The 22191-nt window shown below is 39.5% G+C and overlaps 1 protein-coding gene and 1 non-coding gene across 2 annotated transcripts in view; one reads left to right on the top strand and one right to left on the bottom strand.

Moving 5' to 3' along the window:
- ncam1a (neural cell adhesion molecule 1a) overlaps positions 1–9230 on the top strand; it is a 230572-nt gene extending 221342 nt beyond the window's left edge. Inside the window, exons 15-17 of the mRNA XM_017041484.2 lie at positions 573–780; positions 2069–2185; positions 6246–9230. Coding sequence (XP_016896973.1) covers positions 573–780; positions 2069–2185; positions 6246–6366 — 446 coding nt within the window. The 3' untranslated portion in view covers positions 6367–9230. The remainder of the gene's footprint in view (positions 1–572; positions 781–2068; positions 2186–6245) is intronic.
- Positions 2289–2362, bottom strand: trnat-agu (transfer RNA threonine (anticodon AGU)). Its single transcript has one exon. It is a non-coding gene; the product is annotated as a tRNA-Thr (tRNA).
- Positions 9231–22191: the final 12961 nt, after the last annotated feature.

Here is a 22191-nt window from a genome sequence, read left to right on the forward strand (position 1 = left end):
CTTTTACCCAAGAGCAGGTGATATAAGGTTCACTGCTGACACATGACCAATACAGACTAAACTAAAAGTCCACATTCAAATTTCCCAACACACAATTGGATTCAGTCCCTGCAGGTGTTTCAGATGCAGAACGATGGAAAATGCAGATTAACTTATTTGCCATTCTTGTCTTTTTTTTTCTTCAGTTCATTTGTGTGAAATTGAACAACTAGAGTGTGTCGACTATGATGACTTTCAAGGGTGAATGTGTGTTTGAAGTGATAATTATATTTTTATTGTGTTGGGACGTATTAGTCCCCCTGTGGCTCTGACACATTTTCTCCTGAATTTCCTCTGAAAAAAACACAATTAAGTTGAAAACTGCAGCATCTAAGCCCTTTATTAACAACTCCACTGCATTCATCATCGTTTATCTCCTCTCTCTCACCTTCTCTCTCTCTCAAACTTTCATTCTGTCCCCTCTCCTTCATGTTAAACCACTTTGAAACTCCTCCTCTTTCTCCCCGGCCTGTGTTGCTGCTGTTTCCTCTCTCCCTCTCTCTGTCCTTGTCCTTTTTTATCTAATCCTTCAGATGCTATCGGCGGCGTTTCAGGCCTCAGCACCGGAGCCATCGTGGGTATTCTCATTGTTGTCTTTTTGCTGCTGCTGGTCAGCATCGACGTCACCTGCTACTTCCTGAACAAGTGTGGGCTCCTTATGTGCATCGCTGTCAACTTCTGTGGAAAGACCGGCCCTGGAGCCAAGAGCAAGGACATTGAGGAGGGCAAGGCAGCGTTCACGTGAGTACTTAGTCCCGTCAGTACTACGGTTCACAAAGATGCTAAACTGCTTTGATATGTTACGACTCCTGTTAGGTTAGGTGTGTAGTTCTGTTGACAGCCACAAGGTCAATCATGGTAACAAGCCAAAGACTGCCAAAACATATCTTCAATCTTCTATTGGCCAACAGATATTATTGGTATATTATATTATGTTTTATTGGTATATATAATTATGTAGCATAATTGTGTAATATCTGTAAGAATTCTTATAATTTCTTTTCTTAGATAATGCAATCCCGATATCTCAGTGCCTGGGTTTCGCCCATATGATGTGACCTAAAAATACTTTTAAAGTGAAAGTAAATGATTCTCATTGAGACACTGCACACGATGAAATGTGTCCTTCAACCTAAAACGGCTGCATATATCAGAATCGGAAAAAATATTAATATTGGGCATCCTTACTAATAAACCACCAGCTATTTTTAAGATAAGCACTAAGGATAACTGCAGACAAAAACCTGTCTGAAGGTCATTACTGCATTTTTAAAAATATTTTTCTGGAAGATTCCAGATGCCAAACCTGGTCCTTGCTACTGTAGATTGACCGTTGTCTGGACATTTGATTTGGTGAATACAATAAATACTATGTGAATTTTTGTAACTTTGTCTTTGGATTACTCTGCCATTATATCAGCCATGCACCACAGGAAGCAGCACAGCAAATATTTAATTATTTAAACCCAACAGCTCACATGAAAGAGATTTATTGAGGGTGAATCACGATGTGGTGTGCAGAGTCGATGTCTCTCGTTAGATCTGAACACGTCACCCTTCGCGTACTAACATATTAAACTGTAGCTGAACGGCAGAACAGTTTGACAATAACTGACAAACTACCCCCAAGGGGGAAATGCTCCAGTCAGGGCCTGCAGGTGGATGCAACTGGAGGGACTTCAGATGAGACAGTTTGACAGTCATTATGTTGAAACATGAAGAATTAACGTTTGTTCAACTGTGCGTCTCATCAACCATGTGCATCCTTGAATAGATTTTCTCGTTACGTAGTTGGGGTGGTTCAGAGCTGCCTGTCTGACCTAATATGTGGTGCGTGTGAGCGCTGTTGTAACGTGTCAGAGTTTGACAAAGAGCAAGTCAGTGTCAGGTTATTTATTAGTAGAAAACCACTGGTGAATAAATAACAGTATGATCCGCGTAAGAGTTGATGCTGCTTTTCTTAAGCAGCTTTGAGATTATCAGTTGTACCTGATTTTTTTTTCATTGTCTTTTCACTTTATGCTCACAGGAAGGATGAGTCCAAGGAGCCAATTGTGGAGGTGAGGACGGAGGAAGAAAATGCCACGAACCAAGAAGGAGGGGGTCCCACAGAGCCCAACGAGACCACGCCTCTGACAGAAGCTGAGTGAGTAGACGTGATGAGAGGGTCTAGAAGAATATAGTGAATAATACCTTAGTGGATTTTTAAATGAAATATGTCAGCTCACTAATAAAGCCAGAGCACTTAAAGGCACTGCTGGGATTCGAACCCAGGATCTCCTGTTTACTAGACAGGCGCTTTAACCAACTAAGCCACAGCACCTTCTATATGGGAAAACCACACACAGTGCTTTGTCTTAATGGCCTACAACACATTACATGTGCTGGTAATGAATTTCATGACTGACAGTACATGGTATCACACATTTTTTAATTAATATACACAGAATATGGGTAAAAACCCCTCCCCCTTCTGGTGATTTTCTGCAGTTTTTTTTAGCTCATATGGTTAAAAAAAAATTCTCTTTGGTTTCATTTGGGACCCAGATACTAGTATGTGGGACACTTGATATACTGTATACTGTGGGACCCAAAAATGGGTGAATTAAAAAGTTCAAGTGGATTCTGACCAACACGTTCTCGGTTCTTCCTGCTTCGTGCAAATACGAAATACGTTGCTAACATTTTGATGTGTTCAAATTTTTTACTTTTTTACTGTAGCTCTCACTGTGCATGCACACTCCCTAGACCCCCTTTTCTTGTTATTTTTTTTAAACCTTTATTTTCTCTCCTCCTCTTATGTTTTCTTGCTTGTGTCCTCCTTCCCCGATGCTCCCTCTAACTCCCATGTTTGATCCCTCTCTCCCTCCCCCCCATCAAACAGGCCTGCTGCTGTAGATACCACTTCCACAGTGGTAACCCTGCTCCCCTCCGCTGCCACTAACTCCGTCTCTGAAAGCTTTAGCACGGCACACAGCAGCCCCTCTAACGACTGCACCAGCGCCTCCGGCCCCGCGGCTCCAGCAGCTGCCCCTCCCAAAACGTCCTCCCCAAAAAACAACCCTGAGGCCCAGTCCGGTTCAATCACTACTACCACCCAGCCCAATGTCGGTCCCTTGGTTGATCTGAGCGACACCCCACAGGTTAACCCCTCTCCCAACCCACTACCCCCCGTCCCAGAGCCAGTCCTCTCACCCTCAGCTAATGCTAATGCGGGGGCTGACCCGGTCCAAGCCCCCGACAACAGCCAGAGTCAGGATTTACAGGTAGACGGTCCGAGCCAGGATTCCCTCACTGCCCCGTGCACAGACTCGACCACAACAGCTCACACTGAGTATGATCACTTTTTATGTTCGCCTTCCCTCCACTCGTCACCTGTGTCCTGCTCACGTCGCCTAACAAACCTCATAAATGTGTCATTATTGTAAAGGGAAATTCACCCTGAAATACAAAGGAGCTACATGGCTAACAAAACAGGTTTCTTTGATAGTTTATGGGATAACCTTTGGCTAAATGTTAGCTTAGTTTAGGTTGTTTTTTTTTACCGAATTTTTAATTATGCCAACCTTGTTTTGATCCTTTCACAAAATCTTTTTTACGTTCAAAGTGTTCATTGTTAACTGACCTATTGTCCTATGACCTGTTACTGGGCTTTAGCTCTATTTTAGAGTTTACAGGTAAAAAAAACCCAGAATGACCAACAGTCACTAAAAAAAACTAGTCTCAACACAGTGAGAGGCTGAAAGCCTTACATAATTTCCTGTCTGAGACTGAGAGATATTCATCTTAATGATGATGTGGAGAACCTGAAGATGAAAAAGAGCTAGGATAAAAATAAGTCTTTATCCGTGCTCCGAGGTTCTGCTGCTGTAGATTTGAATGATCATCATTTGATATATGTGTCGCTTTTAGCCTAGAATAACTCATTACCTGTATGGTAAAGAAAAAAGAGACTTGATGTCCTTTTTGCAGCTGTGTAATTCACATGGACAAATGCTACCAGATACCTGGAGCTGACTTTATGTCGCCAATTTCAACCATAAAACTTCACATGGACAAATGCTACCAGATACCCGGAGCCACCAATTTCAACCATAAAAAATAACAGGACAATAAAGGTTGAAATTTTCCTTTCAAAATGCCACATGTCCATCACATTTTTCCACCCAGATGTCATATTTATTGCATGCTCCACCTCCGACCTCTGCCTTCATCCTGGTGCAGTTTTCTTCACACTTCACCACCACCGTTAGCCAAACTTGCATATCCTGTAACCGTATACTGAATAAAACCAAATTTCATTCTAAAATACTAAAACAAATAGATACAATTGAATACAGCTGTAAGAACACCTTGATAACAGATTTATCCAAATGTGATACATTGTAAAAAACACATAAAATAATGAAAGACATTTTTTTGCTAAAGATAAATATGCAGCGATAATAATTCAGCATGTTTTTCTGTTTTAGTACATGATCCGCAGGAGGACTTTTGTCGTCTTAATGAAGTGAAACCAGGGACAACAACAGGCTCTCTCTCTCTCTCTCTCTCTCTCTCACTCTCTCTCTCTCTCTGTTTTCTCTTTTAATTCCTGTTTTATCTCACCCGTCCTATTAAAGCTTTATTACTGTGAGGACTCGCCCTCAGGAGTTTGCAGATGTTCTTTACTCCTAACAGCCTGTGAGGATAATGAGAAAGCTGAGGCAGAAGATGAATTACACAGGCTCCCTGACAATTACTCCTCTCTCTCCCTACTCCGACTCGCACTCTGCTTGTACGTGCATGGCCAGGAGAGATGGAGATGTCAGTGATGAAGCATAGGGAGTTGAGGGCTGAGTTGAGGAGGAAGTGCTCTTGTCAGACCAACATCACTCTGATATTACCAGTCTTGTCATGCGGGGGATTTTTCTTCATCAGCGTGTGACAGACGTGGAGCGCGGCTCTCCTGCTGATCTTCACCTGCGTCCCAACACGCCGCCTCTGGTGGATTTATTGGATTTCTGACTCATATATTCCTCGTCAGGCCTTGTGTTTTTTTTCACTCCAGAGTTTTTCCAGAGGACCTCATCCTCAAAAAAGTACTCACAGTTGTTTGTCTTTCGCTCTCGGATCATTTTAATAGCGTGCTGAGAAAGAGTTCTTTAAACTTTTTAACTTTACACTTTAGAAAAAGTGATTTATCTTTTTTTGTTTAATTCAAATGTGTACAATTAATGAATAAATAAGCAAAACATTTGAAAAAAACTATATATCGTATATTGTTATATTCTTAATATATAGTTTTAAATTCCCAAGAGCAAAATTAAAAGATTTTTGACATTTATTTGCCGGCCTGTATTTTTCAGCTTTGTTAATTAACATTTATATATAAACTGTACTGTGGTGTAGAAGAGAGGATTAAAAAAGGAACACCGTTACCGCAGCAGCAGCCTATAAATGTACTTCATCTTGGAGCTGGGATAGCAATAATTAATTACTGACGAAATAATTCATTCCAGTCCAGTAGGTGGCGGTAGTGCAGCTAAAGTTTGTTAAGCAGCCATGGAGAAGAAACATAGGATTCACAGTGTGACATCAGACCAAAAAGGAAGTTTTGGTCAACACAGAGTGAATTACTGGCTCAACTTAACTTCTCATTGTCAAATAATTGTTGCGATAAATATGCGATTAATTGATCAATTCACAATTAATGAATCACAAAATCGCTGAATTAAAGTCACGTCTCCCATTCCTACTTCAAATACCTATATCTGAAGTTCGTCTCATTCCATCACACACACATTTTTTTTTAGTGTCTGCTCCCATTGTGTCGCAGCCCAGTCGGGACAGTGAGTGTAATCCCTCTGTCGTTTTTTGTGTCGTCGGTTCTGCCTCACACTTTCATTCCCACTCGTCGCCGCTTTGTGCCTGTACTGTAGCGGCCTTGTCTCATTCTACATCAGCATCCATTGTTCCCTGAAAAGCAGCACTGACATCCATGCACTTGTATTTGATGTCTGGCTCGGATAGTGGGCTCCATCCCATTATGTGTGAAATGTATTCTGTTCCAGGACTTTAACAAAAAAAAAAAAAAAAGAAACAAATTCCCTCAAAGCATTTTGCATGTGTAGCTGAGCTCAGACTCTTCAGATCTGTGTATGTTCCACACTAACATGCTTGGTGACGTGTGTTAACACACTTCTTTTTTTTTTTTTCTACCGCAGTGGTAAAACTGTGAAGGATGAAAACACCTCTGGCAACGCAGAGGTGAAGAACGCCACGGCTGAGGTGAAGACGGTCCCCAACGAGGCTCCGCAGTCCAACGGCAACGAGAGTAAAGCATAATGTCCCGGTGTTGAGACGGGGAAATAGTGGTTGGGTTAGGAATGTCGGAAGGGTCGGGGGTTTTTAAGAATAATCCAGAAAGAGGTCGCAGTCACTGAAACCTCAACGCATTGTCACACACCGCCCCGAGCATCAGAAATAGAGGAAAATGTAACAAAAAAAAAGTTATAAAAAAAAATAAAAAAAATTGTGGGTTGTCTTACTTTACAATGTCTTCTGACCAGGAAATGTAAAGAGCTGATGCACATGCCTTAGTCGAATTATGTCAAGTTAATGAGTCTCACGGGGAAAAAACTTCAAACTCGTAGTCTGTTAAACTTTCTTGTATGTAATCGTTCACTGAAAAATTCCCACTGTTAGACTGTAGCAACCCACACACCAAAACTGACCTGGCCCAGTAGTGGGACACACAAACTATTATTATTTGTCCCACATATAATGTCTAGTACCTTTGGTTGCTCTCTGGGAACTGGTGCAGTTCCTGGATGGACTTGTGTGGCACAACATAGGGCAAGAAGCATGCCTGGGTTGTAGTTTGTGGCCCACATTGTGGGTCACATTTTAGCCAAACAAATAATCCCGACTTGCCATAATTTTGTGTTTAAAAAAAAGTTTTTTATGTGGCTCAACATAAGCCCAGAAAATGTTTTCACCGTTTCTGGTTGATATTGTTGGTCTGGGCCACGTGATACTGTATGAAGTCCTCTAATTTATGTTAGTGTCTTGCCAAATGTTGAGCCACATAAAGTACCAAACAAAGGGCAGAAAATGTCTTGTGTTCACATGGGCTCCACATCATAGCCAACAGAAACCAACCCTGTGCTGGGCCACTGTGGGCCAAATAAATAAAGTAGGCCACATTCTTGATAGCAACCACATATGGAAGGGAACAAAAAAACTAGCTTGGGTTGCAGACCATAGACCACATTCTCTGGATGTTTATGTGGGTCATGAAAGGGAACATTTGGTAAATGAACTGGCCTACAGGTTAGCAAATTAAAACCAGATGTTGCCACTAATTGTCCCTTTGTTGTTGCTTTGTGTGGCCCACTGTCTGGACTATGTATGGACCAAAGTTTTTAACTAATGTGGGCAAAGTAAAAATCTATATTTCAGTCAGTGGACCAGACCAATTTTGCTTTGTGGGTTGTATCACATTTCACTACCTTGTCTTTTTACACACATGTGAGATTGGTCCATTCCCAATGATGTTGTATGCAGTACGGTTGTTGTGTGGTACAGAATTCTGGGTCTTTTTTTTTTTTTGGTCAATACTTGTTGTGTTTGTGCAGATGTTGTTGCCTATTTAGCTTTTTTTAATGTTTTCTTTTTTGTTTGTTTGTTTGTTGGTTTTGTTTTTTTCAGGGCTAGACATAGAACGTTAGCATGGCTGTTTCTCTGCAAAGTTACTGTATTTCTGTACACGTTCCTCTGTAGATTATTTTTTTGTTTTGGATTTTTCTTCTTAATTCTTGTCTCCATATGGTTCCGGTCCAGAAATCACGTAGTCTAAGCTATGAGAAATAGAGAAAAAGACACCAGGGAAAGATGTATCATTGTGTCTAGGTTAATGGGTTTCTATCTCGTCGCTTTTAAAAGTTGTTTGTACAATATTTGCCTAATGTGTTTTTGAAAACATTAAATGTTGTGCGTGAATGTTTTGTAACTTCATTAAAAATGTTTCTCTTTTCTGTTCATGGAAAATATTATCTGAGTCACTGGCCCATGTGGTCTCCTGTCCTACAACATGTGGGTCATTTGAAACACCTAAAGCAATGATTGGTCGGCCTTCTCTACAGGCAGTTGTGGCCCCTGAACTGTGTGGCCCACACATGACTTTTCTGGTATTTAGAATGTGGGCCAGATATCAGCATTACTTATAGGTGTCATTTTTCTTTATAGACGCTGGTGGTACAGCTTTCCCTGAGATGTGTTGCCCACTTTCCAAATACCAGATGTGGGCCACTATGAGTCTATAAATCATTGCTTTATGTGAACTAAGTATGATCAATTAAAATCATTTTATACTGTACACGTGTAGGCTGAAACCCATCAAGGCACAGTCCAAGTGGACATGACAAGTGTCCATCCAGTCTCCATCCAGTCCAGTCATGTCACATTTCAAACTAAAACACGGCCTACATTTGGGCTGGCTTAATTTGTCCATTAAATCAAGTTGGGTTTTTTTTGCTTGTTTAACCAAATGTTGCAGCTTTTCCCACACAGTCAGCTGCAGTTGTATTTTATGACTTGGACCAATGAAAACTACAGGATGTAAATAATGTAAACCAGGCTTCTAGAGTGTCACATACTGTAACCAATCTTTAATAAATTATATGTCTAGATATAATAGTATCTGTACAAAAACCTGTGTCTAAACATGTGGCCCAGTTAGCATTTGTGGTAACCGATAGTACTGTATGTGGTATTGCCATGGATTTGCTGCATTTCCAGAAACATATTAGCTCTTGTTAACACCTAGTACACTTACAGTACCGGCACTCGTGCTCTGTACTATTTGGGCCTATATTCTAGGTCACATTAAAGTAGTTTTCTTCTTGTCGGCTTAGCGCACCGCTATGTTTGCAACCCACTCCTGTCAAATGTCACTTTTCTCACCCACATAATCTGTTGTTGTTTTCATATGTCACTGCTGTGGAACTGATCACAAAGAACTGAAGCCTTTAAAACACTCGGGTACTATTTCCACATCTGTCTTAGATTGTTTTTAAATCTTAGTAAAACAATAACCAAACACACCTTTATTTTTCAAGACAGCCCAAAAATGTGTAAAATCTGTTTGTTTTTTTGACACAACAAATGAGCGTACATAATAAAATACAACAGTTAGTGTTTCAATTCAATTGACTTTCCTTCTTTTTTTAATCAAAAACGTTGTTGTGTGGTGTTTGAAGTCTTGTCGTTAGAATAAAAAGAAATGAGTGAAACGACGTAGACACACAGAACTGGAAAAAAATAACACTGTGCCTTTAAATATATGATCAATTTCATTCCTCTAGGTTTAAAGACATATCCACCAGTTCCTTGCTGTTCTACATACTGACCGCTAGAGGGCAACATGCGTCCAAACATTGGTTCGTATGAGCAAAACGAAATTCCCAAGAACTATTCATTATACATACATTCCACGCGTTCTATAGACCGGACCATATTATATATATATATTATCTATAAATACAAAAAATAGTTCATTACATAATAATGACTCTATAAGCAGTAACTGTGTGTGAACTTTATAATATTTTACCATGAGTTCCGCTCGTTAGTGAAGCTGTTGTAATCTCGTATTTGTCCGAGAGGTGGCAGACGTACTCCATAAAACGGAAACATCCACGTACGGTGCAATTGAACGCGTAAATGCAACTGAATGATGATTTAATAAACAATTGATATTTTTCTGAAATTAACTTATAAAGTTTAAAAGGTCATTTTCAAATCATATATGGTTAAATTAACCATTAATTAACCCAGGTGTGGGCCCTACACCTGGGTCAACTAAAGCTGATCATTGAATTTAATTTTGGGTCACGTGTTGTCCACTCGGCCAGGTGTTGTAACAAACAAATGCGATTGTGTGGCGCTACTTCCGATTTTAAGCATCGAACCAGTTTAACCTATGTGTTTCCAAAAAAGAAGACCGCTCGGGTGTCCAGGTGTTTAAATGAAACGCCTCCAGCAGCTGCTAAACGTCTGAGCCAAAAGAAACAAATGCGATTAAATCAGGTGATCACGTGTGTTTCACGTGAATTCAACTGTAAGTGTTATTATCATTTTCATCTCGCAGAAAACAATTTACACTTCACCCTTTTACCACAGGTGGTCTAGTTCTGATGTGCAGGTTCTGGTACTTTGTTTAAGCGTTAGTTTTTGGTCGTTGTACACAAACGTTTTCATGTGTTGAGTTTCTGAACTGGCATTGACGCCTTCGTTTTAAAGGGAGATGCGCAGACCGCAATAAACATGTGATCTCTCCAGCCAATCACGTTGAAGGAACTTACAGCAATACACGTAAACAGGGCCCTGAACTCAATGAAGCTCAAATTTAGCGTCGGCTAAGCTATAAAATAAGTCGGTAGAAAAACTAACAAGAAGCTCCACAGAAAATGTCCCACTAGAAATGAATTCATTATATTTGGAAAGTTTTACAACCACTGCTTAACATTATCTATAGTTTGGGTCACTTTACTGTATATTCCACATTTCAGAAGTGTATCCCTTCACCTAGCTGCTAACTCAGTAGCAAAATGTTGGAAAGTACAAACTTCATCTTTGGATTTCAACTTTAACATGAGAAGAAGAAGAAGAAGAAAAACGTGGCAGCGGAGAACTGTGAGGTATGATTGGTTTTTGTTATTGTTTTTGGAAGGGTGATAAATGGTGCACAGTTTTTAATAAAGTGCAGCAGGAAAAGTGCTGTGTGTTGCAGGAATAAACGGTAAATCATTCCCTGTTTGAAGCAGTGCGCCTCCTGTTGGCCTATAGAACCCCACAGTGGGAGTGTTATTGCCAGGGTCTTGGGGCCTAAAAGTGATAATAGAGCTGCTGATGTTGTTCTGCAGCATCAGTGGAGATGTTTGGTGTGAGAGCAGGGAATAATATTCTTCGGTAAACACCTGGAAGTGCTGTACAGACAGAATCCAGGGAGTAAAGCTGGGAAAAGGGGGAAAAATACTGTAGTTTTGTAACTGTAGATTGAATATCAGTCCACTCAGTCCAGGTTCTGGTTATATTGTAATAATATTTGTGCCTACCTTGTTTATTTTGTCTACATTATTGGAATTATTTTCGTCATTTATGACTATTTCTGGGTTTCTTGCTTATGCTATGAAGATGTCTATATCTTTAGCCATTCTATCACAGACCTTTTTTTTTTTTTTTTGCTCTCTTTTGCCAATTTTTCTAATCTTTTTGGGTAACCAAAGTTACATTTGCTGTTGACTTTTGTTTGAGTTTAAACCCCACAACTATAATCGTTTATTTGCATGTTTTTCAGCTTGTTTACTAGCTGATGCTAATCTGCTAAATGCTGTCAGACATTTGTTGCATGACTCATAAGGAAAGCTGTAATGTTTTGGAAAAAACTCATGTAAACTTATTATAATGTATGTATTTAATTACATGAGTAGTTTTTCTTTCTTCTTATTTGCTAAATGGTTTTAGTAGTAGTTTGTCCTTGGCTAGTTTTAAATGGTGTTCTGCTTGTCCTTGGCTAGTTTTAAATGGTGTTTAAAACTAGCTGGTGTTTAAAAACTTTTCCTTGTTTGTATCTCCTGCATATCTTGGTGTCTTGTTTGTTTATAAATCCAGAGCCGTGTTTCTGTCATCTCATGTCCAGTCTGCTCTCCTCCATTTTCTCCTTTTTATCATCCTTTTTTCTTTCACATTTACCTAAGCCAGTCAGACTTCCTGCTGGGGGCGTCCTTCCAAAAACGCTTCCCTCAGTCAGGCTCTTTGCCTCCATACTTTGTCCTTTCTGTATGTTATGACCACAACAGTAGAACATTTGCCCCCAGGCCGATGGTGGAACACGCCCATAATAGACTCAGCAGGATATAAACAACATGAAGTGGACAGATTTTAAATGTGATTTTTCAAGTTGTTTTATGAGCCGTGGACTCCATAACTATTCAGCACTGTTTCCAGTACTTACTAGTCAATGAAGATTGACTTATACTCACACAGGTGAAGTTTGATTAACTACACTGTGATGGTAAACTGAGGAGAATTGTAACAAATATATGAAGTAAAGAAAACTTCGACCTACACCTGTGAAAATAATGAGCCAACTTTTGGTATATTGATATATATTTACACTATGACCTACTGAGCTAAAAAAAAAAAGTAATATAGCAATTTTAGGGAGTTTTGGGCGTAACGTTTAGCCTTAGCTAGTGTTTAAAAAATGAATGGCATTGAACGGAATTGGAATTATTACTACGCGAACATTGACAGCCCCGAACTGTCCAGCATTTACTTCATATAATGTACTCAAACATGTACCCATCGTTCCATTTTCCTTCCATCCTCTTATCCCTCCGGACCGCTGACAGAAACAGAGTACGAGCGGCAGCAAATTACAGAAGCTTCTCCTCCTGTTTTGTTCGGCAAATCTTCAGAAGAAGGCGTCTTCAAAGAAATAACTTCCCACTTCACTTCTTCAAGCCGAACAAAAACTCCTCTTAAATGAATGGCTTTTGCTCACAGCTTGTGGCCGCAGCTGGCAGCATTGTTACCTGCTCTCATCCTGTGGCCACCGAACAGAAACACACACAGGATGGAGGACGACAAACGGGGGGTGAGGGGGCAGTGTGTGTGTTTGTGTGTGTGTGTGCGGGGGGCAGACGACGATAGGTATGCCCACATGAAACAACAGCAATTATTGCAGTCCCTGTTCTTCAGCACCACTGCCACTGCTGACAAGGTGTTGGTGGCTTCATTCATCTCTTCTTTTTCTAATTACGTTTTGTTAATTAACTATTTTAACCTTAACACTTGAAGGGAAAATAAGTTGCACTTTTGGGGGATGTTTGAAGAGCTCCGTGTTTATGCACATACTCTGTTTGGTGGTTGTTCAAAAAACAGTAAATACAACTAGTGAAGTGATGCAGAGTTGGATGTTGGGGGTTCGAAGTAGTTGGTAAAAGGAGGCGCTGTTGAGCCTTATTTAAACAACTGTATTTCCCAGACAATACATTGCTCTGAATTATTGGCTAGAAAATGCATTATGTTTTAAAACAATGTTTATGTCACAAGGATTGAATGTTTAATCTGGAAAGACTCTGTGTTGTGGGACTTTTTTTTCCCCAGTGGTGCAATAGCTGCGTTCAGTTGTCAGATGTACACGATGCCCTCTTTTGGCTATAGGTTATATAAGATATCATTTCGAAGAGTAATCAGCCAAACCTAAAACCTAAAAAATGTGATTTACATTCCTGAAAATCCTATAACCTATGCGGAATAAATTCCCATCAACTATATTGATCAAATTTAATCAAGATGATTCTGATACTAATATGTCATATCATTACAATGTGATGTCTTTTTACAGCCAAATCAACAGGTAAAATCACACCCAAAAGATGAAGCAAAAAATATAAGTAAAATAAATCCCATAAAAGGATCTGGTATGAATTCCACATTTCCTGCTGCCCAGCTTTAAGTTTCTCCGCCGCAAAGCTAAGCTAGACGCAGGCATGAATTCCTGAAAAGCTGGAAAAGTTTTCATCAATGACTTCACAGAGAGACTGTCCAAACTGAGCTGCGAACAGACATGAAAGACTTTGGGAAGTGGAGGGGGATGTTGTCTATCGGTGGTGGTATAATAACCTCATTGTACACCAGCCTTCAAAGGGATTGCAGTATTGTAGATGTGATACTACTGCAACAACTGCTGCTGCTGCTTCCAGCGCTGTTTCACCCAAATAGTCATCAGAGTTGTTGTACTGTTAATTGATATGATAGGTTTTTGTGGCCATTTCATTTTATACGAAAGCTGTTTGTATTTAGTGTCGGTCATACTGCTGGTACTTGGTGATTTTTTTGTATTTTTAGGAGGTGGGTATGCTATGTCGAAGGTTCAAACTAGATTTTATGGATTTTTCTGTTTCCGCAGTCATATACCACGACATAAGGATGTAGGTCATAACCCAAAACAACAAAATGTATTCAAGCAGCTGGGCAAAAAAACGATAGTAGGTTTAATTCCCAGCTCTAGCTGATTCAATGTTGAATCAATGTTTAGACGTAAAGTTTGGTTCACTCTGTGAAAAATGTTGGTTACCTCTTTGTGTAGCCTGGTGAGTTTGGGGTATAGCACGCCCTCACCTGATAGCTGCTGGGAATGACTAGCCCATAAACTGACCATAAACTGTGCCAAAAATCATAGTGAGTATCGTTGACTGTGGTGAACTCTGAAGAAATGATTCATCTGACGATGGATTAGGTCATCGGTTAAATCCCTGACCTGAGTTTAAGGATGAACAAACTGAGGTTTATCCAGAACGATTGATGCCAAGCTATTGGGGAAGAAAAAGAAGTAGAGAAGACGGGGAATGAAAGGGAGAAAGGATTAGCTGCGAGGAGCGTCCCTGTGGTGAGAAGAAACACCAGGAACACTGTAAGGTGATTACTGTTTCATTTACCATCGGTCCAGTGGTTCAGCTCTATGGACTGACTCCCCTCGGCGTGACTGAGAACAGAGTTGGATTTTTTTTTTTTTTTTTTTTTTTTAATTTGGTGCCATACCTTAGATTAAACAGCCAAGACAAAAAGTAAAGAAGACAGTAGGGACGTCTGAGAGATTTGGCATGCCGGTCGACAAACGCCAGGAAACGGCGTGGAGAGAAAAAAAAGTGAGAGGAAGACAAGCCGGAAGGATGTCGGGAAGAGGTTTTGAAATCCTTCTCCAATAACAGCTGGGTTCCTGCATTGTGCAGTGTGTGTGTGTGTGTGTGAGAGAGAGGGAGTGGGGAGAGCTGGTGAGGTGTACAGCTGTTTACAGTCCCACTGAAGTCTTAAAGCTAATGAGCTCTTGAAATATTTGATGCGTCTTGATGAAATCTGGGGTTTGTTTTTATTATTTTAGAAAAGTCTTCTTGTGTAATAAATGTAATGAGTAATAATATTAGTGATTTTATCTTGTCAAGTATTTTCCGGTTAGTGCATTTACATTACAGCAACATCATTGGTTCGATTCCTGGTCTTTCAGTGTGGAGTTGGATTTTTCTGAGTTCTTCTTCGGGGTCGGGGGTGGATGATGTTAAAAGTCGTCAAAGCTAACTAAACTCTTTGGAAGTAACATCTGACTTTAAACTGTTTGCCTTACCCCAGTGTAATTTAAACACGATAAGTGTCAAAGAGGTGAGGGATCGGGTGAGTTGAAGGTTGATGATCCACATGACGACTCCCAGAGAACAGAAGCAGAACGTGAATGATGAAGAACGGGCCTTGAGTGCATCTATCTCCTCTGCTCCTTCCAGACCCACTCATCACGTTGACTCCGATCCTGCTATTTTCGGTACACATGGTTGATAAATTAATAATTAGCAGCAACAATTACAACGTCTTTAGCAGATTCTGGAGGGAAACTGTGAATTTCCCTTTAGGGAACATCCCATTAGACTGATGAGTGGGAGGCTGCTGTAGATAATGATTAAAACACAGACTTTACATTGTTTGAAGATTCACTTTATGTTTCCCTCCGCTCATTTATGGAACGCCGTTGTACAAAATATGTTGCTCCACTGAACCACGACCATCATCCTGCCCGGCGCTCGACACACGTCTCAATCTTCATCTTCCCAGCTTCTCCTTTTTCTCCTCTTCTCCCAACAGTTCTTCACAGTTTCTAAACCATTTTTACCTTTTAAACCATTTTTCCCCCCCCCCCCCACCCATCAAGACACCCCCTTTACTCATTACAGTGATGTAAGATTAATTCAAGTACGCGGACCTCTCTCTAAACCGCTCTGTCTCTGGGCCTTTTGGCCCCTTTAAGACGTCCATGCAATCTCCTCTTGGAGGGAAGAGGCCATTAAACAGCCTTCAAGAAAGGATGGAGGGAATCAAACCAAGGACAATTGAACACAGGTAGACAAACAAATTCACAGGGCTGACACTGAAAAGAGATTGAGCCCAGTATGTGTGTGTGTGCGCACACTTGCATGTGTAGGCATGTGTGGATCTGTGTGTGTTTGTGTGTTTGTCAGCTTAAATATGCCATTTTACGTATGTCATCTTGTACTTAACATATACTCATACAGTGTGTTTGCCCCAGGGTCTGTTTGCTGTGGGATTTACAGCATTTACACGCCTCACCCCCAACCCCACCTCTGCTTCATAAAACAATTACACACACAAACACACGTTTTTCTCCCTTAGTCCAAACACATGCAGCATTAACCTAATTGTTGTCACTGTAACTGACTATAGGTGTGGTCTTGGTTTTGTCCTTGAGCTGTGATGGACTAGTGAACTGTGCATGTTGAACAAATTCAGAATTGAATTCCAAATTCTGAGCACACCTTCAACAGACACAGTGGTATTTTGTAAGAGTTGTTTCAGTTTACATTGTACTGGTAGTGATATTTTGAGCATTTTTCGTGTTAAACAACAGCCTTCCCTGAGAAATCTGACCTGATATATTTCTACTGGACTGAGCCGAGATCCCTCAACATCTGTGGGGAGAATGGGTTGACAGACAGTGGGATCCAGTACTGCCCTCTAGGCTGTTGCATGCTGGGGCAACAGGCTCGGGGTGAAATGTGCCAACTGACTGTAAGCCTTTCTGCAAGGCTGGTGACGTTGTAGGGCTTGAGTAAGACTGTGTGACGTTGATATTGGTTGTTGGTCAAACACAGCACTATCTTCACCAAAAGACATTCCACCACAGGAACTCCTCCCCCCTGTGTGTTGTCAGAGTGACTGTCAGTACAGTAAACCTGCTGACGCTGTATATTTTGTTTTGTAAAACTTGTTTAAAGTCATTTTTGCATCTGTTCTCAACATATGCTGTTTAAAGTCATTTTTGCATCTGTTCTCTGAATTTTAATCAACATATGCAACTGAAACTGAGAAAATGTACCTGTAAATTATTTATTATTTACTATTAGAGTGCGTTTGTTTTAACCGCTAACTAATACTCCGGTCATATTGAAGGAAACGTTGAGACTGGTTAATGTTGAATGGACTAATAACAGGACAAAACCTTTTTTTTTAAAATTTCCTCTTATTTTGTAATTTCTTAAATAATAAGTTCTCATAATAATATTCCATTAGGAATTCATCAAAAACTCACATTTAAGAAAAACATTTTAAGACAAACATTAATTATAAGCATATTTACAGAGTACAATTAAAGAGGATTTTTTAATCCTATTGAATTTATCGTTGCACTTTTTCTACATGGTCTTTGTCCAGGCCGTCTTCAAGCACTTTTTCTACATGGTCTTTGTCCAGTCCGTCTTCAAATTCCCACTCATTCCCACAGGCATCCACAAAATGTGGAGCGAGCTTCTCCTCCCCCCTCAGAGGGGAGACGTGATGGTGTTGGATGTATCATGAAATCCCTCTGATTTATTTGGCCAGTGTTTGGCTCATCCTCTCTGACTGTACCATGTATCAGGACGACCTGAGGCAGAGCCGAGGATTGATCTGCTGTCAGTTCCAGTCCAGGCTCCCGCTGTAGTCTCACATCACCGCAGCTCTGCCGTGATTCTGTCAAACCGGTCGCACTAGTGACGAGGGGAAGTGGGTTTGAATAAGTAGCAGTAATCTCAAATAGATCATGTCTGAGGTTCTGTACTAGTTATGCCAAAACGACTTTTATGTAGGACGTACAACACCGACTTAGTTTTTTGTGAAAATAATTATTTTATGTAGTGGCGTTTCAAGCCCAGCAGGGTGTGTTACTGGGGGACTGTGGTCTTGGTCAGTCTGTGTCACAGTTGTGTTGAATTCAGTTGGTAATTGAGTACTAAAATATAACATATATATATGTTTGTATATATATAACAAAAAAATCGTATATAAGTTGTTTGGTATTAATGACAAAGTTTGGGTGATTTTTTTTTTTTGGTAAACTTAACTTTTTTACACTGTTATTCATAACTTTTCTGTCTAATTTTTTAATTTTGTTTAACTTTTTTTTGGCAAATATTTAATCTATGATATGATATATATGTATTTTTTTGTTGAGTAAAATTAGATTTACTGGTCGAGTGTTGGCTTTTCTATTGTTATCCATTACCTTCTTCTATTTATTGCATTTGTAATAGTAATTCACTGATTGTTATGTTTTGCATTTCTGCACTACATGTCCATGACCTTTTAATAGTAATTGACCAATACCCACCACAGTAGTCCTGTGACCCTGAGAGTGACCTCATATTCAGTTAGTGTCATCTTTGGACCTTGTTCTTCAATTTACAACAAATTGTTTCATAAAATGACTTACTGTATAGTTTAAAATTTAGAAAGTTTCTCTTGTTTTCACAAATCGAACTGCTCTTTATCTTGTCCTGAATTGTGCTATAAAACAATATCACAGCTTCTGGGTTGGAATTGCATCGAAATCCAACAGTGGGAGGCGCTGAGGCCTGATGATGGGCTGCCTGCAGCTGTAACTGGGCTGTTTCTTTGTTTTCTCCAGTAAAAGCTGCCACACACACAGAGAGAGAGAGTTGGCATTAAACATGGACATTTGATATAAATCACACTTTGCTGTGGTGTCGGGCATGAACATTAATCTGCTTTATTCCTCTCTGTGTCAGAGACAGAAAACATCTTTTGTTGAGAACACACCATACATCAATAAGTGGTGCATTTAGGCACCGATTGTGTAAATCTGAGTTTTCACTGGGATTTGTAAGGCAGACAAATGCAGCAACTTTTCACCATTTATGTTTAATAAGTGACATTTTATTCGTGGGGGGAAAAACCAACCTCATTATTCAGCCTCTCTCCCTGAACTTTATATCTATGTTTTTTAGAAATCTTAAGAAAACACTTCAATCTATTATCTGGGAGACGTTAAAAACTCTTTAAGTGCTTCTTCAGGCGCCATGACCTGATCCATCTCTTATTCAGTTGTAAAAAAAAAAAAAAAGAAAGAAAGGAAATTCTCAACTGAACAAATGTTTTTCCACTGAATACTCAGCTTTCAGACAATAAAATATGGAGAGATGATATTTTTACTTCTAGCAGCTCTGGCCTTCAGTTGAATTATTTTCTCTTGTAGGAAGAATTTTTTTTAAATTTTTCAATGTGACAGCCGTGACCTCTGTGCGTGTGTCAGTAAAACAAAGGTGACGACTGACTTCCTCCATCTACGACTCTGTTTATTCCAGTTGTTCTGGTCTTGGTATATTTTCCAAAGACACCAGACTTCAGAGTCCGAGGTCAAACCACTTGTCACCTGAAACTGGCCCCACAGACCCAGTTGGTCGGGCTGCCATTCTTTCAGCGCAGGTAGTATTGATCTGGGGGATTTCTTCTAAGTTTGTCCTGCGAGGGTGGAGCTGAAGGCCAGGAGTGGAGAAGTAAACACCTGGGTCAACACAACCATTTTTACCCATTAACCCGAGGTAGGGTCAGCCATCCTGGATGGTTACGTAAGGTGTGTGCAAGAGGGAGAACCTGTAACTTGACAAACACACCGTGCTGTGGTGTTTCAGGGTCAGGGCTGTTTGAGACACACCTGCTGTGGTATTTAAACTGGAGCTGCAGTAACAATTCAAGTGTTCTGGAGAGTAAACATTTTTAGGTTTAAGTTTTATCACCAGAAAAGTATCTTAGTATCTACAAACATGTCCCAAATACTTCTGAAAATACACAATATTAAAAATTACTTTGTGTTAAAAATGCCAAACAGTCATATCTCAGTATGTCAGAACCTAAACAAAAACAACAGGCTTTGCTATGAATTTATTTTTTAAATATAAAAAAAGAAACTAATGCTTTGAAAATGCAATAAGAAAATTATAAAAAAGAAAAAATTATAATGATTTGATGCCTTTAATATACTTCTAATATGTCTGTAATCCTGTGCCTTAAGTAGAAAAGTTCTATTAAGTTTAAACCATTTCTTTAAGTGGCCAAGTAATCGTAAAAATATAAAAGTATCCTAAATAATCCTAAATAAAAGTCCTCGTCTCTTAAAGTAATGGATTCATAAAACAGTGATGGGACGTCTTAAAAATAACAAGTAAAAAAAAAAATCAACTAAACTAAATCAACTTCCCTTTTTCTATAGAAAGTTTCTAATTCTAACTCAAAAATGATCCAAACGAGATGATGAATAATTATCTTACCTTTATCAAAACTGAGATCTAAAGTTTGACTTGAAAGTTTTTGCAGGTTTTTTTTTTTAATTTTACATTTTCCCCAGGTTTACTGGTAAACGTGGGTTTTTTTTTTCTGTTAAATGAATGTCCTGACTGAAAGCACATGGTGAGCTGAAAAAAAAAAAAGTACTTCCAGACCCAATCCTGCAAAGGTCAGAGGTGGGGGTGAGAGGTCAGAGGGGCGTGGCCTTGTTGATGGACACACCCACCCAGGTTTACACAAATGCAAAAAAAGAGTCCATTCAGTCTGACTGCATGGACAGAGTTTCACAAAGGTCCACTGTGTGGGGCCTGTACACACACACACACACAGACATACACACACACACACACACATAAACACGCTCTCTTGCTCTCACACTCACACATACACACAGGTTTTTGTGTCTTGGGAGCCCTTCACATGGACCAAATATCTAGTCTTTTGCTCAACTCTTAAATATTACAAATACATGTCTTTAATCTTAATCCTCTCCCAGCTCTAATCTGATCCTAATTATAATCCCGACTCCAACGTCATGAACCACAAAATTTTATTTCTCTCACATGAGAAACTGTCAAATGTCCCCACAAGACAGTGTCCTCACAACAATAGTGTTTTTCCCAAAGAACATCCCCACAAGTGGAGCTATAGCAGGGCGTGCACACACAGTGCACAGACAATAGTGTCCATGTTAGTGGGGGACTTTGGTTTGGAGTGTTTGACCACATTCTTTGTTTCGAGAATAGATCTTTACATCGCTGTCCATCCTTAATGCTGAGCTTAATTAATGTATTCATTTTCAGGGAAAAAACAACAGCAATTTGAACTTTTTCTTTTTTTTTTTTAGAAAATGTGAGAAATTAGCTTAAAATAAAACAGGACTAAAAGAAATGCTCTTAGTAAAAAGTTAATTATGCATTAAATAAATAGTATTGAAAAAGCAGAGTACAGACCACTGTGAACATAAAAAACTAGGGTTAATAAATGATGGATAATTAGAAAAAAATGATTAAATATAAATTAGCCAAGAAAATTCAAAATGTCATTAAAACAAAGGAATTACAGCAAACAGAAATTTGATTTAAAGTCGCATTAACTCCTCCATGTACTAGTGGTGGCCCCCGATCCAGACATTGGACATACTGTATCTGACTCCGATTTTCATTTTCCAGACATTGGACATACTGTATCTGACAAAACTGATTTTCATTCTTATTTTCATTTTTTTTCCATTAAAAATTCCCGACAGCTCATCTTTCCCAAAGCAACGATGCCCTCATCTCCACTTTCCCCTGACTAAAACGGTGGATTATTCTCAGATTAAGGGAGTGCCTTTTTCTTTATCCCTGGATAATCCTGCACAGCACGCAGCTCAGAGGTAATGAAGCTCTCTGGTGATCCGTGCCAGGATGAATCCCCTAAAAACATTCCCATGGTAACCCTTGTACTTTTGAGGAAATATGATTTCCATAAAAAATCCTGTCAAACTGATGTTTCCCATGTTTTAAAAAAGTCTTCAAAAAGTGAGGGAAAAGTCGGTGATGACATGACTCCTTTGTCTGTTTACTTAGTCACGTTTTGAGCTAATTGTTAGCTCTTTCTGACTAATGTTTATCCTGAGATTCTGAGTTTTTTTCATCGATAACCTTCAGCTATCATCTCACTTTATGTTTAGCCATTTTTTTATTTAGTGTTTAGGATTTCCTGGGCTAGCCTTTAGTTATCTCTTGTCTACTTTGGCTAACCTTTAGCTTTGTATGCATATATGTAGTTTCTTTTTGTCTACACTATGAAACTTTTTCTGCAGTTTGTCTATGGCACTACTCACTAGTAACTATCTTTGTGGCTAACTTTACGCTTCTTTGCTATATTTGTAGCTACCTGCTAGTTAGCTTAACCTTATAGCTATCTTGAATGATATAGTTTGACCTTCTCAGAGATGACATTTATCTAACCTGCCTCCCAGAATGACAACACTGA

The sequence above is a fragment of the Cynoglossus semilaevis genome, chromosome 19 (genome assembly GCF_000523025.1).
Source record: "Cynoglossus semilaevis isolate Cse_v1.0 chromosome 19, Cse_v1.0, whole genome shotgun sequence".
In the NCBI taxonomy this organism is placed as follows: Eukaryota; Metazoa; Chordata; class Actinopteri; order Pleuronectiformes; family Cynoglossidae; genus Cynoglossus; species Cynoglossus semilaevis.